This window comes from Carcharhinus amblyrhynchos, chromosome 2, assembly GCF_965287045.1.
Source record: "Carcharhinus amblyrhynchos chromosome 2, sCarAmb.v2.hapA, whole genome shotgun sequence".
NCBI classification, from domain to species: Eukaryota; Metazoa; Chordata; class Chondrichthyes; order Carcharhiniformes; family Carcharhinidae; genus Carcharhinus; species Carcharhinus amblyrhynchos.
The window spans coordinates 26183391-26199976 of NC_137325.1; the positions used below are offsets into that span (position 1 = coordinate 26183391).

A 16586-nucleotide genomic window follows, 5' to 3' on the forward strand; every position below is an offset into this window, starting at 1 on the left:
GGCAGTCGCTGTACGTTACCTGCTTACATCTACATCCCATTCCAAGGCTTAAATCCCATTGACAGCAGCTATTTTATGACTCTTTGTCTAAACATGAAGGGATTTAGTGCCAGGGATGTATGTAATTGAAACAATTTGGTATTTGTTCAGCTGTAAAGTCTGATATTGAGCTGTGTGACTCATCATGTGTGTGTGTGAGTCTTTGAGAAGCAGTCAATGACTCCCTCCACTGTCCTCTGGATAAGGGAATTCCACAACAAATGACCCTCAGAGAAAGAAATCTCCCTCCTGATCTCCACCTTAAATGGAAGATCCTTTATTTTTAAACCATGTCACCTGGTTCTAGTCTCAGATCAGCACAGCAATGATGCAGAGTGTAATACTGAGCAGTGCATCTCCATTTCCCGACAGCCTTTTTCAGAGCACCATTACAAGAAGCTTACAGGGAGTGGCAAAGGGATCAGGGGATTAACAGGGTAAGTATGTGGGGTTACGGGAATAGGGCCTTAGCGGGATTGTGGTCAGTACAGACGCAGTGGGCCGAATGGCTTCCTTTTGTGTATTCGTATGGTCCATTTCTTCTCTCTCTTACCACTCCTATTTGTGGGTACAAACCTTGCACAGCGCATTCCCAACGTGGCAAACCTCGAGATTGGGATCTTAATGCAATCATTTTTGTACTTCTGGCCAGCAGTTGTTATCTTGTCTAACCGGAAACCCCTCATTATAATAGAAGAAGTCTTAATTACAGTAATTACGTGGTAGGAGACGACAAGAGGGTTTACCTGCAATATATGTGATTGTCACAAACTCACTACATGCCATTCCATGGCACCCCGGTTAGAAGTCTGACATGCAATTATCCACTATCTCTGAAAAGGACTTTGTGAAGCTATCATGATGCCAACCTTTCTTTCTTGCCATCAAATATTGCAAACCTATTCTAACTAAAGTAGTGGAACATTGTGTAAGTGTCATTCTCATTGCAGGTGCAGTGTCTCAAATCCAGCTAACCAGAAACAAGGATTGTCCAAAAACTGGATCTATTTATAAGCTGCCATGTATCAATTTTAATTGTTATTATAGTAAAATAACTCACCAGGACAATGTGTTTGTTGCTGCACTGGTATTGTGTCACACCAAACTTGCTAGTAGCTTTTCCTGTGCTTATGATGGTTCAAGGGACCCTTGACCCCACCCTGACCTGGCTTGGCCCAATCCATCCAATCTGTAATTTGAATCCAGCACAGCCTGCAAGTCAGCCTCACTTACCATATTATTTCATTTCAAATGGTATTTCTTCACCATTATGTATTTTTTAAAATGTTAAAAAAAGGAACTTATTCACCAGATTTAATGTGTCTCCTGTGGGGCAGGATTGTGGCACTGTGGACACGGGTTCAGTTCCCAGCTTGGGACACTGTCTGTGTGGAGTTTGCACATTCTCCCTGTGTTTGCGTTTGTTTTCTCTGGGGACTCCAGTTTCCTCCCACAGTCCAAAGATGTGCGGGCTAGGTGGATTGGCTGTAATAAATTGCCCCTTGGTGTCAGGGGGACTAGTTTGGGTAAATGCATAGAGTTATGGGGATAGGGCTTGGGTGGGATTGTGGTCAATGCAGACTCAAATGGCCTCCTTCTGCACTGTAGGATTCTATGATTCTATTAATTGAATTAAAGTTCTGACTTGTTTTTCTCTCTGAAAACCGGCAAGATCTGAGCTCTGGCACAGCTGCAGTCCCAAGTATGCTGCTTTTGAGACACAGTGCCTGTAATGATATCAGTGGAAATGTATTGTGTGGAGTCCATAGTCTGACAAAGGATCATCCCGACTCAAAACATTGGCTCCATTCTCCTTCCAAAGATGCTGTCAGACCTGCTGACGTTTTCCAGCATTTTCTGCTCTTGTTCCATAAATACAAGTTAGTTACCTATAAACCAATAAGAAATGCTGGAGAAACCTCTTTGGATGAGACTGTGAAATTTGCTGCCACAGAAGTGGTTGAAGGAAATAGTGTTGATGCGTTCAAGGGAAAGCTGGATAAGTACATGAGAGGGAAAGGAATCAAAGGATATGTGGATAAGGAGAGAAGAAGTAAAAAAGCACTAACACCATATAAAGCATATATATAAAGCACTAACACCAGCACTGACCAGTTAAGCGGAATGCTAGTTTCTGTATTATAAAATGGTATGCAATTTATGCCATTGACACCCATTCCAGCGCAGTGCTAACAGTATAAATAACCATAACTTTCTGACCCCTTCTGGGGTTCTTTCTAGATTGTTCTGGAGAATAGTAGTCGCGAAGACAAGCATGAGTGTCCATTTGGTCGAAGTAGCATCGAGCTCACCAGGATGCTGTGCGAAATCCTTAAAGTGGGAGAACTTCGTAAGTTTTTATATTAAGCTGTCACATAGTTTGTTAAAATAAAGAGTCTCTGTTAGTACCAATTCTCCTTATGTTTTCTTTAAACATTTTAAAAATAAGGTTAAACTTAATTTTGTTGTCTATTTCTGTCAATTTATTTTTTTATGGGGGAGATGCGAGTGTGGTTAGAATGCAAGACTTCGGCCCATTCTTGCACTTGTGTGTCCTGAGGACAGTGTGGCGATTGGTACCAGTGCTTGGAGGAGCAACTTCTCCAACTATTTGTTCTTGCTGAAACATCCAGCCTGTGCTTTGCTCCTACAAAAATGACAGCACTAGAATCACTGCTAAGGGGAACTCGCATCTCATAGCTCCAATGTGCATTTAGACACATGTGTGCATGTGCTTACATATATACACATTGCTGATGACAAGTGGATATCAATCTTCACCCCTTCCTTCAATGAGCTGCTAAGCACAACATTGTGAGGCGGCTGTGCTGTTAGGAATGTTGTCTCAACAGGAAAATTATGTCTTCGTAATTTCTGGAATCTGTTTATTGTTGTTGCCAAATCCGGTCTTGTTTAATCACTAATAGTACCCAACTCTCCAAAAACTTAACTATTCTGAGAGGAGCCAAGGAGTCTGTATTTAAAAAGTCAAATATATGTTCCATCTGGTCTAATGCTATGGGCACCTCCAGAGTGTTAACGGGTAATTAGATTGTTCTTTGCCCAATTCACTTGACCTATTCATTCATTCAGTGAGTTAAAATTTCAGAATAGGTGGAGGAAAGGGCCCAGGATATGTTTTATCTGGTGTTGACCATTACTTTCACTTAACTTTTTAAGATTTTTGGAAATGTAATTCATGGTTACTGGTGGTTGATGAACAGTGTTTCTTGGCAATTTATAGTGCAGCTTGGAATGTTTGAGAAAGTTTTGGAAATGTCAGTAAGTTACATTTTATAAGTGCCTTTTAAGATTGTAAGATATCCCAAGCATTCCTGCTTCACAGAATGTTGCCTAGCAGAATTTGACACAGAGTAGATATTATAGCAGTTGACCAAAATCTTAGGAGAGAGGTAAGGCTTAAGGATCATCTTAAAGGAAGAAAGACAGATGAGAGCAGGAAGGGTTTAGGGGAGGAATTCTAAAACTTAAGGCTATTGTAACTGAACACCCAGTCACCAGTAATCGTAGAATCATAGAATGTACGGCACAGAGACAGGGCCTTCAGCCCAAACTGGTCCATGTTGACCTGAAAGCCCATCTAAGCTAACCCCATTTGCCTGCATTTGGCCATATCCCTTTAAACCTTTCCTATCCATGTATCTATCCACTTCCTCCGGCAGCTCATTCCACATATGTACCACTCTCTGTGTAAAAAAAGTTACTCCTCAGGTTCCCATTAATTCTTTCCCCGCTTAATTTAAACTATGCGCTCTAGTTCTCAATCCCCCAACCTTGGGGAAAAGACTGAGTGCATTCATCCTGTCCATGTCTCTCATGATCTTGTACACCTCTATAAGATCACCTCTCAATCTTCTACACTCCAAAAGAGTGAAGAAAATCAGAATTGCTAACACTGATAAAGAAGAGCCTGTGTTTCTTCTGAAATATGGTAAATGAACTAATGCCCATTTCAACTTATATTAATTCTGTACCAAATACTTTGAGTATACAAAGCATGTGAAATATTAGCAGTAAGATTTGAGGCTAAGAACAGCCCACGTAAACATAGAGAAGTCTGTTGTATTATTATTATGGAGTGAAGTGGGCCAGAAGTAAGATTAAAATAAGTGTAATACTCTGGAGAAAGATACAGATACAGTTGAAGGGGAAGAGAGGGTAGGCAAGGGGATTTGTCCTAAATTGTTATCAGGCTATGGAGAGACTAGAACAGTAGGATTAATTTTGGAAAGGTGTAGGACAGTAGGCAGAGAGTGGGACAATGGTATTAAATTTAGATTGGTGTGGAACAATGGGATTAAGTTTAGATTGATGTAGAACAATGGGGAGAGAGTGGAACAATGGGATTAATTTTGGAATGATCTCTGCTTTCCCGGACATATCCGGGCCAGCCCCCGCAGTCCCAATCTGCTGATTGCCCAGTTGTCAGACCTCATCAGCTGCTTCTGTCCTCTTACCCATGATCCCTATATAGAGTGACAGCAGGACTCCCCACCCCCACCTACTTCTCTGCCCCCTTGGCACTGCCTGCTGCCTGATGGGGCAATGCCAAGGTGTGCCCTGGGGCTAGGCTGGCACTGCCAGGCTTTCAATGCCCGGGGCAGTCCCCCACTCCCCCCTTTACCCCTGAACTCCCAGGAGGTCCCCATTCACTCCAGCAGTGTCAGTTCGCCAGCTCCCCGTTAGTGGGGAGCCGGTGGTGGGCGGGGGGGGGGAGCTCGTGGGCATGCTAATCAGATGGAAATACAGATTTAAATATTTAAACAAACTGAAAGCCGATTTCTGGCATGGAACTGACGCTACTGGAAATCCAGGGCCCGGAGGCTGTGGCGCCCAGCGGGGAGCCTGCTAAATGGCCTTGGCTGATGTCTCCTAGCTGGGAGAATTAACTCGTGTTTCTCACTCACTCCTAGGAGTAGAGTGCTTACACACACACACAGAGAGTGCTGTTGGTGTGTGGGGGTGAGGGTGAATGAGAACACTGAGATTGGGAGTGAGGCAGACACACACACACACACACACACACACACACACACACACACACACACACACACACACACTGTCTCTCAAACACACACACACACACACACTCACACCTCGAGTCACTGTCTGTGTGGTGTTTGCATGTTCTCCCAGTGCCTGCGTGGATTTCCTCCCGGGTGCTCAGGTTTCCTGCCATTGCCTAAAGATATGTAGGTTGAGTAATTGACCATGGCAAAACTGCCCCTTAGTATCTCAGGATGTGTAGGTTAGATGTATTAATTAGATGGATCTATGGATGAGATATTCTGTCAGGGAGTCAGCACAGAACTGATGGTCCGAATGGCCTCCTTCTGCACTGTAGGGATTCTATGAAATTCTGTGAGAGACGTGGGAAACATTCTCAGATTTGTTCTGGTGCTAATGCATTGACTGCCATTGTGTTCCAGGGGTAAATTACCAATTTGTCACCTCCAATTGGGATTGTCAAGAATTTGATGAATAGTGCCTGATTCATCACACATTTTGTCCATAGTCACTAACTAGCTGACAGACTCTGTAATGGATCAGTATAAGATGTGTTGGTTCAATCCAAAGTGCCAATGGGATGATTTGGAAGATGTTAAATTATTATTTTGCTGTAAATAAACTTACCAATTGAGAAACTTTGCAAATCTGCCATTGTGCTTTTTGGAGATTCCTTGGTATTGACAGTAGAATGAATAAAGTATCTGGGAGGTCTTTGGTATTTAAATATTGTTTGAAAAGCAAAGAGAAAACTCATGTCCTACTTATCTTGCTAATAATTAAGAATAAATTAAATACAGTAACACCATCACATTCTATTCAATACATAGTACTCAATCTCCTGTGGTAGATAGGGGAAACAAAGTCAAGTAAGGACTTAAGGGGAGGCAGGGTTAAAGGCTGGAGATAATTTGGTCAAAGTGGCAAAGGCAATTTTAAAGTCATCATTCTGTTCTTGTTCGTCAGCATTAGCCTCTGATTTGGCACATTACAGATTCAAACCCCAGTCAAGAGATTTGAGCACGTTATGTAGGCTGTCACTCACTGTAGCATTGCTGCACTGTTGGAGGTGCTTTTTTTCAGGTGAAAACACCCACCTCTTCTCAGATGGGATACAAAATATTCCCAGGCACAACTTGGAAGAAGAGCAGAGGCTCAATATCCGGGCCACTATTTATCCCTTACAGTGAAGCAAAAGTAAGTAAAGTGAAGCTTATTAGTCACAAGTACGCTTCACAGCAGTAGGTCCTGCTATGAAGTTACCTTGAAAGTCCCGTAGTTGCCACATTCTGGCGCCTGTTTGGTACACTGAGGGAGAATTTAGCACCAGTACACCTAACCAGAATGTCTTTTGGATTGTGGGAGGAAACCGGAGCACCCAAGGAAACCCACACAGACAATGTGCAGACTCCACACAGACGGTGACCCAAACTGGGAATTGAACCCGGGTTTCAGAGGTTGTGAGGCAGCAGTGCTAACCACTTCGCCACCATGCCACCCTGGGTAATCAGATATCAATATTGGATGATGTGCACCTAACCAGCAAGTCTTTCGGACTGTCGGAGGAAACCCATGGAGAACGTGCAAACTCCACACAGACAGTGACTCAAGCTGGGAATCGAACCCACATCCTGGCGCTGTGAGGCAACAGTGGTAACCACTGTACCACCATGCTGCCCTGGCCAACCAACCACAGCAGATGATTTGGTCATTATCTTGTTGCTGTTGATAAGACAGAGCTGTGAGCAGAAGTATTCCCTACGTCGCCAAAACGATGACATTTCCAATCACTGTATTTTTTTAAAAATTCATTCGTGGGCGTCGCTGGTGGGCCAGCATTTATTGCCCACTCCTGGTTGCAAGGGCAGTTGACAGTTAACCACATTGCTGTGGGTCTGGAGTCACATATAGGCCAGACCAGATTTCCTTCCCTAAAGGACATTGGTGAACCAGATGGGTTTTTCTGACAGTCGACAATGGTTTCATGGTCATTGGTAGATTCTTAATTCCAGATATGTTTATTGAATTCAAATTCCATCATCTGCTGTGGCGGGATTCGAACCCGGGTCCCCAGAACAGTAACTGAGTTTCTGAATTAATAGTCTAGCGATTCTACCACCAGGCCGTCACTCCCCCGTAAAGCGTTGGAGAAGATCCTGCAGTTATGAACAACATTGTACAAATATGGATTCTTTCATTAGAAGTGGCTAATGCGTCCATAATTCTGCAAGATGGTTTCGGTACTTCCTCCAGAGACAGTGTTATTGGAGAGAGTCAATACAAGTACTATTAAACCACGTAGTAAATCTGGATGTTATGAGTAGCTGACATTTAATATTGAATCTGAAGTGTTTTGGGGAAAAAATCTTTGGCGATAATGGAAAGACCCTAAAGAAATAGGATATTAATTGAAATCTATGTGTGGTTTGAGGATTGAGATGGTCATTCTAAAGAGATTAAATGCTGTAGACTAACCAGTGACAGTCCTGCACAATCTTATCAAATGACAGACTTGGTGCGGTGTGGGGATTTATCTGAAAGAACCTGCAGGTGGATTTGTCAGGGGGTTCATAGTTAATTTATTTGTTTTTCAGTCAAAGGCTTACCCTGTCTTTGCAAAGAGCCTTTTTCTCTTTCGCTGAGGTTTTAAATAAGTAATTTGAAAATGTTCTCCGAGTCCAGAAGGATGTATAAAAGTGCTGTGTAGGTGCAGAGGCGTCGTACTAGAGGCTTATTCTGCCAAAATGAGAAATGGACCATGTGACAGCTTTTAGGAACTTGTGTACAGAATGGATGTACAGAAGCTGCAGACACCCTCAGCAGCAGTGAAAATTGACCATTCTTCATAAAATGGAGCACCATCAACTGAATTTTGCTATTAGCTTGTTCGGAGTTTTGATGAAGTTTCAAATTGGGAACAAAGCTGAACACACATCATTTTACCCTTCTATCCAAGACCTTAGACTTTGATTTGAACTCCTATCTCGACGGGGCTGGTTTTAAAGTACGAGGATTGAGCAAATTGACCCCATGCTCACCCCTTCAAATTTAAACTGCAGGAATCCGTCCATGGACGTGGCCCCCGTAAAGGAGAGGCAGAGCCCTCATTTGCATATCAAAGTCACTATTTACCAGCTTCAAACAGCTTTTCTCGGGTGGGCGCTGCTGCTTCTCACGGTTTATAGCTCTTTTAGCCCGGCTTGGGGGCCAAGAGGATATGGTATGCAACTTTGACATTGCCAGCCCGGTCCCGATCACCAGCCTTTCTCCCCCCGCTCCCCCACCAGTCTCCCCTTCTCCGCCCTCCTCCCAACCACCACCAGCCCCCTCACCCACAATCACTCAGCTTTGTCCTGCTGCTGGCTTTTAGTCATTTGCCCAGTTTTCTGTTTGAGACATGGTTGGGAGCTTCAACTAGTGGCTATAGAGAGCACAGCAACGACCCAGTCTGTGTTTGTGAGGAAGAGTTTCAGTCCCCAGGGGCGAGGAGAAGACTGTCGGAGAGCCCAATGTGTGGAATAATCCGGGCTGCAGCGACTGTTGTCAGCAGAATGCAATTAAGGATGGATGCTACCTTCAGCGAAATGCAGTTTCTCATTAGTTTTCTATAAAATCTGAGTGCATATCCTGATTTATTCATAAAACCTGCCTTTGCTTCAAGTGCTTTTTGCACCAGTCATGGAAGTAAAGAAAAGAAGTGGAGCTGGTGAAGTACTAATCTTAAATTAAAGGAGGAATTCATTAGCTTTACTAAACCTTGTGTTTATCAAGGTTAAGGATGGCTGTGTACGAGACTGGAATCCATTTTCAAATCTTTTATGATCTGGCTGTACCATCAAGAACTCACAGGCCAAGTGTGGAGCAGCCAATTTCCCTCTCTCCTGCCCTAGTGTTTCTGCCGCAATGTGCATCTTTACATTCAATATCTATTATCCTGGTGCTTCCCCCTAAAGGAATTAATGGAAGAAGGAAGAACTTGCATTGATGTAATGTCTTCAAGCCAAAATAAAGTGGTGCACCAGTGCTATTTTCATTTTGAAGTGTATTCATGAATGGTGTGTTAACTGATTTGGGCACGGCAATATTCCACAAACAACAAGTCAAATGGAGATCCACAGGAAGACAATGGGATCCATGGCACTGGCTATTATAGCTCCTGTCTTTGCCAAGTTTCTGCTGGGTGAACATGGCTATAATTTTATGCCTTAAGTATTCAATCAGTTATTTGAATTTCCGTCTCATTTCCAAACAAGTTTAATACAAGACAAAATTTCAAAATATCTGGAAGAAGAATCTATTGCCTTCACCTATACTGCGAGCAGCACTTAATTACTTCCTTGACGAGACTGTGATGAGTGCCTTCGAGCTATAAGCTTCATTGCAAAAATCTTTCAGAAACCGTTAGTGTTATGTTTTGCATTGATTCTCTGACAGAGAGGTGAGGCTGCCTATGTTCTTGATGGATGAGATTGGTCTTGTTAAACAAATTGAAATCTTGCCGCTAAAGCATCACTTTGAAATATAAAATAATGGTTTGATTTGTCAAGATTTTGTTCTTTACATGTGCCTTCAGCGCAGCCAGATATCATCTGGAAAAATCATTTCCAATCATTGTTCACAATGTACGCAGCAATATTTGAGTTGGGAAGAGTTCACGATTGTTAGTTTTAACTTTTACATTCTATAGACCTGAAAGATATTTAAGGACATTAGTATTTTATTATTGATTCTGCAGATAATGCCGCATTGTATAGGTAGGTGCAAGAAGGACGTTCCTGATGGTGGGCATGCACAGAACCAGGGTCAAAGTCTGAGGATACATTTAGAACTGAGATGTGGAGAAATATCTTCAGTGGTGAGCCTGTGGAATTCACTACCACAAGAAAGCAGTTGATGCCACAACATTGAACGTTTTCAATAGTTAAATATAGTTCTTGAGGCAAAGGGATTCAAAGGAAATGGAAGAAAGGTGGGATTGGGCTGTTGAGTTGGATGATCAGCCATGGTCATAATGCATGGCAGAGCAGGCTTGCAGGGCCAAAAGACCTACGCTTACTCCTATTTTCTCGGTTGCTCTGTTTAAAATGGATCAATTACCATGTCCTTTAAAACAGAGAGAAATGTTGCCTGTTGCTAAAACAGATATTTGCATTTGTGTGACATCCAAGTACACATCCCAGCCATTCATTTTTGAATTGCAGTGACTTTTTGTTGGCAAATATGGTAGCCATTCTGCACCACAAATGTCCCAAAAATGGCTATAAAGAAAGAATTGTCTATTTGTATAGAATCTTTCATGCCTTCAGGACTTTCTAAAGTGCTTTATAACCAATTAAATACTTCTCAAGCATAGTTACTGTTGTAATGTAGTTTGCCCAGCATGCTGTCTCAAACAGCTATGAGATAATGGCCTGAGAATCTCAGTTTGTGATATTGTTTGAGAAGTAAATGTTGACTGGGAGGCCAGGATAACTCTCGCTCCTTTTCTTCTGGTAGTCTCATGATCTTTTGCATTCACCTGACAGGACAAAAGACAGCATATCTGGCAGTGTAGCACTCCCTCAAATACTGCACTTAAAAAGTCAGCCTAAATTATGTGCTGAGGTATCTGGAGTGGGACATGAATGCACAATCTTCTGACGAGATCATAGAAGCCTACAGTGCAGAAAGAGGCCCTTCAGCCCATCGAGTCTGCACCGACCACAATCCCAGCCAGGACCTACCCCCATATCCCTATGTATTACACCCACTAATCCCTCTAATCTACGCTTCCCTGGATACTAAGGGGCAATTTCTTAGCATGGCCAATCAACCTAACCCGCACATCTTTGGACTGTGGGAGGAAACCAGAGCACCCGGAGGAAACCCACGCAGACACGAGGAGAACATGCAAACTCACACAGACAGTGACCCAAGCCGGGAATCAAACCCAGGACCCTGGAGCTGTGAAGCAGCAGTGCTAACCACTGTGCTACCATGCCACTAGGGCGAGAACATTACCAGGGCTGATATCATATATAGCTGCATTGATTTACTAAAGCTTTTATGATTTTGTTTTCCAATGCTTGACTTACCGCTAGTTTGAACTGAAGTTTACTTTTTTTTTGAAACTTTACTTCAAAAAACACTAGATTAGGTATTCCAGTCCTGGAATACAACTTGAATGCAGGATAATATTTATCCCTCATCCAACATCATTTCTACATAATCACATACCTGATTGCTGTCTGTGGGATCAAGCTGTGCACGACTTGGCTGCTTGTATTTCCTACATTATGCTAATAACTACACTTCAAAAGCACCTTAATTGGCTGTTGAGTGCTTTGGGACATACTGAGGATGCAAAACAAGCCATATAAATACAACTCATTTCTTTTACCAACTGAATCAAGATAACGTCTCATATTAAATAAATTTTTAAATTCTCCCATTTGCTGCTGCATATAAAATGTCACTTGCATTATACGTGGAGCATTTTTGCATTTATTTAAATAACTGAATCCTTTATTTGGTGGCCAATACACCTACAGGGTAAGCATACATAGAAAATGGAAGCAGGAGTAGGCCCTTTGGCCTTTTGAGCCTGCTCCGCCATTCATTATGATCTTGGCTGATCATCAAATTCAGTACCCTGATCCGACCTCCCCCCACCCCCCCATTTCCTTTGACCCCTTTAGCTCCAAGAGCTATATCTAATTCCTTCCTGAAATCACACAAGGTTTTGGCCTCAACTGCTTTGAGTGGCAGTGAATTCCACACATTCACCACTCTGGGTGAAAAAGATTTTCTTCACCTCAATCCTCAAACTATGACCCCTAGTTCTGGACTCCCCCACCATCGATAACATTCTTTCCGAATCTACTATGTCTAATCCTGTTAGAACTTTGTAAGTTTCAATGAGATCCCTTCTCAGTCTTTCCAACTCTCTCAACATCCCATAACGCAGGGAATCAACATTATAATCTCAATGATGGTCACTTCCAGTGCTTGGTGGAAATATGGTGGGGCGGCACAGTGGTTAGCACTGCTGCTTCACAGTGCCAGGGACCCTGGGTTCAATCCCACCCTCAGTTCATTGTCTGTGTGGAGTTTGCACATTCTCCCCATGTCTGCATGGGTTTCCTCCAGGTGCTCTGGTTTCCTCCCACAGCCCAAAAATATGCCGGTTCGGTTGATTGGCCATGGTAAATTGCCCCTAGTGTCAGGGGATTAACAGGGTAAATTTGTGGGGTTACAGGAATAGGTCCTGGGTGGGATTGTGGTCAGTGCAGACTCAATGGGCCGAATGGCTTCCTTCTACTCTCTGGGATTCTATGATCCCATGAATATGCTTTGATCTGAAAACCCTTGTTGGCATGTATCGCAGTCCAACAGTTCCCAAATTTGTTTGTTTATTATGTTCAGGAATAACTAGATAGAAACATATTAACAACATTCACAGAGCTTCATCTTCTAAAAATTGGCTGTGATTTTAGGTCCTTGACCCTGGATAGAACCAACAGCAAATGTTGAAGTAATGTGAAGATATTGTGAAAAAGATGTTCCAGATCTCAGAAATTGTTGTGGGTAACATGAAGGATTTCTTCCTCCCAGATAGACTCTGCCTATCAATACTATATCATTACCTGATAAATACCTATGCCTAGAAGAATGAGTTTCAGTGGGATAAAAGGGCCTTTTGGTTATCTTTGTCTTTATTTATATTACCACTCAGCACAGGCCTGTATATGTTGGTTGAGGGTTTAATGTTCAAGAAGGTGTACATTGTTACCCGACAGCTAGTATTCAAAGAGTAACAAATGTTATATTTTCTATCTCCTTTTTTCCTCCCCCCTGCTTCCCTCCAAATCCCTTCCCCCCGCTTCCCTCCAAACCCCCTCCCCTCGCTTCCCTCCAAACCCCCTCCCCTCGCTTCCCTCCAAACCCCCTCCACTCGCTTCCCTCCAAACCCCCCTCCCCTCGCTTCCATCCAAACCCCCCTCCCCTCGCTTCCCTCCAAACCCCCCTCCCCTCGCTTCCCTCCAAACCCCCCTCCCCTCGCTTCCCTCCAAACCCCCCTCCCCTCGCTTCCCTCCAAACCCCCCCCTCCCCTCGCTTCCCTCCAAACCCCCCTCCCCTCGCTTCCCTCCAAACCCCCCTCCCCTCGCTTCCCTCCAAACCCCCCTCCCCTCGCTTCCCTCCAAACCCCCCTCCCCTCGCTTCCCTCCAAACCCCCCTCCCCTCGCTTCCCTCCAAACCCCCCTCCCCTCGCTTCCCTCCAAACCCCCTTGCCTCTTCTGTCCTCTCACCCATTCCTCCCCACCCCATCATTTCCCCAATGCCCATTTTTTGCATAACCCTACAGCCAGTGACACCTGCAACGAATTTCACCCCATGTTTTTCACCCATGACCGATCATTTGAGGAGTTCTTCTGCATCTGCATCCAGCTCTTAAATAAGACGTGGAAGGAAATGCGAGCAACATCTGAGGACTTCAACAAGGTCAGTGCTGCTGCGCTGTGTTGCAGAGCTGTGTTAGAAGTGAAGATTATGATTTCTGGTTTATATCCCCGAGCGAAAGATAATCTACAGGTACACATTGTGTAATGTCAGCAGAAACTCTGAGAAAATCAAGTCTTGACATCGCTAACATATGGTGAATTTCATTTGTAGCTTTAAAAAGAAACAGTAGCAAAGCCAGCTTCCTTTTGAATTTAATGAAGAACTTGAAATAACCATTCTGTCAAATGTTGCTGTGACATTACTACAATGTGTGACTGCTTTTGATATTCTACCCTACTTCAGCAACAGTTAATTTTCCAACAAAATCTTCTTTCAACCAAACCTTCAGCTTAACATCTTGTGCAAGTCCACAGAGATTTGCGAGCATAATCTTCAGAAGCTTCTTCCCGATTCTTCCAGTTTTTGTGCATGTCAGAACCTGTCTTGATGTGAGGCTGACATCAGATAATCCTTTCCACCATTATTCAAGCTGGTTAGAACTGCATACAAGCGAGGAACTATATACAAGAAAAACAGAAAACGCTGGAAAATCCCAGTGGGTCAGACAGCATCTGTGGGGGAGAGATGTTTCCACTCAAGATGACCTTTGACAGATTATGCTGGTTTTGAGGCACAGTGCCTGCTTTAATATCAGTGGAAATGTATTGTGGGGTGTCCGGAACCAGAGTCTATAAATACAATACAGTCTGACAAAGGGTCATCCTGACTCGAAACATTGGCTCTATTCTTTAGAATCAAAGAATTCTACAGTGCAAAAGGAGGCCATTCAGCCCATTGGGTCTGCACTGACCACAAGCCCACCTAGGCACTAATCCCATAGCCCCATGCATTTAGCTAGTAGAATAGCTAGTATTCAAAGTGTAGCAAATGTTATATTCTCTAACTCGTTTTTTCCTTCCCCTCCCCCTCTCGCTTCCCTCCAAACCCCTTCCCCTCACTTCCCTCCATTGTTGGCTCTATTCTTTAGGATCAAAGAATTCTATAGTGCAGAAGGAGGCCATTCGGCCCATCGGGTCTGCACTGACCACAAGCCCACCTAGACACTAATCCCATAACCCCATGCATTTACCCTAGCTCGTCCCTCTGACACTAAGGGGCAATTTAGCATGGCCAATCCATCAAACCTGCACATCTTTGGATTCCCTCTCTACAGATGCTGTTAGACCTGCTGAGATTTTCCAGCGTTTTCTGTTTTTGTTTCAGATTCCAGCATCGGCAGTAACTTGCCTTTATCTAGGAGTTATATAGACTGGTAGCCTATTAATTCCCTGTTGTATCACAAGGCAGGGCATGGTACAATTGCTCAGTTTTACTGGCTATCTATTCCACAAGGTTTGCAGTGAAGCACCAAGGAGACCAAAATACATTTTGAATTGAATTCAGCTTTTAATAAATGAATGTAAAAACAAACGCATCACTCTTGGGGACAGGAAAAGTAAATTGGTGACCTTCTGAGTGTTTTCTCACTGCACATTCTGTGCCAAAGGTGGGTTGACTATCCAGGGTAATAATACCTAATGCATAAGCTGAAAAATAGAGTTTAGGAAAACAGGAATAAAACTTTCCAAAAGCTGGAGTCAGTACAAGGGAAGATTGATTTTACTCCTTCATGGGATGTGTGTCCTTGGCAAGATCAACATTTCTTGTCTGTCCCTACTTGCCCTTGGGAAGGTAGTGGTAAGCCACCTTGTGGAAAAGGGAGGGAGGTCCTTGATTCTTACCCAGCCAGAGTGAAGGAATGGTAACATGGTTCTAAGTCAGGATGTTGTGTGACTCGGAGAGGAATTTGCAGGTGGTGATGCTTCCATGCACCTACTGCTCTTGTTTGACTAAGCAGTGAAAATCTCATGTTTTCAAGGTGCTGACACAGGAGCCTTGGCAAGCTGCTGAGTGCATCTTGTGGATGATGCACAGTGCTGTCACAGTGCGCTGGTGGAAGTCAATGTTTAAGATGGTGGATGGACTACAGATCACACAGCCTGTTCTGTCCTGGATGGTATCGAGCTGCCGGGCTGTTTTTGGTGCCACACCCGTCCATGCAAGTGGGTAGTCTTCCATAAGGAAGCGTTTCAGGGATTGAAGGGACTGGGGAGGTAGTTTATCATTGACAAGAAACTTATTTGGACCAGCCACTTAAATATGGTGGCTTCAATAACTGGCCAGAAATCAGGCGTTCCACCTTCTGACTCCTCAAAGCCATCTGAACAAAGCCCCAGTCAGGAGTGTGATGGAATACTTTTATTTTTCCAGGATGGTGCAGCTTTCTAGGAGGTAGTCAAGAAGCTAGAAGAAATTTCTCTTCACTTCAGTCCCAAAAATCCTAAATCTTCAAACTGTGATCTTTAGTTTTGGACTCTCCCACCATCAGCTGCTCAATTTCCTTCTTGTCCTTTGATTAACTCCAGCTTAATCATCCTCCATCTAATTCTGTGCACTTAAGAAATATAGAACAGAGTATTTTCCAAAAACTAGGAACTGTGGACAAAGAGGGAGATTTGGGGATTGAAGTACTAAAATAATTTTAAAAACTCGTGAATAAATACAAAAAAATGAAATGGCTAATTTAAAGATCTCAAAGAAGGCTGGAATACTCAGTTATATTAAAGGATTATATTCATTGGAGTTTAGAAGAGTGAAAGGGGATCGCATAGAAATTTATAAAGTTCTACCAGCATTAGACAGGGTAGATTCAGAAAGAATGCTCCTGATGGTGGGGGAGTCCAGAACTAGAGGTCATAGCTTGAGGATAAGGGTAGACCTTTTAGGACTGAGGTGAGGAGAAATTTCCTCACCCAGAGAGTGCGAAACTATGAAATTCACTACCACAGAAAGTAGTAGGAGGCCAAAATGTTGTGTGATTTCAAGAAGGAATTGGATATAGCTCTTGGGGCGAAAGGAATCGAGGGATATTGGGGGAAGACACAATTAGGATATTGAATTTAATGATCAGACATGAGCAAGATGAATAGCAGAGCAGATTCAAAAGGGCCAAATGGCCTACTCCTGCTTCTATTTTC

General features: G+C 43.3%; 1 protein-coding gene across 5 annotated transcripts in view; it reads left to right on the top strand.

Annotated features, from left to right (window-relative positions):
* elmo1 (engulfment and cell motility 1 (ced-12 homolog, C. elegans)) overlaps positions 1-16586 on the top strand; it is a 259536-nt gene that overhangs the window by 162188 nt on the left and 80762 nt on the right. For all 5 annotated transcript variants that reach the window (XM_080203660.1, XM_080203693.1, XM_080203676.1 and 2 more), the window contains 2 exons: positions 2281-2389; positions 13412-13548. In XM_080203660.1, coding sequence (XP_080059786.1) covers positions 2281-2389; positions 13412-13548 — 246 coding nt within the window. The remainder of the gene's footprint in view (positions 1-2280; positions 2390-13411; positions 13549-16586) is intronic.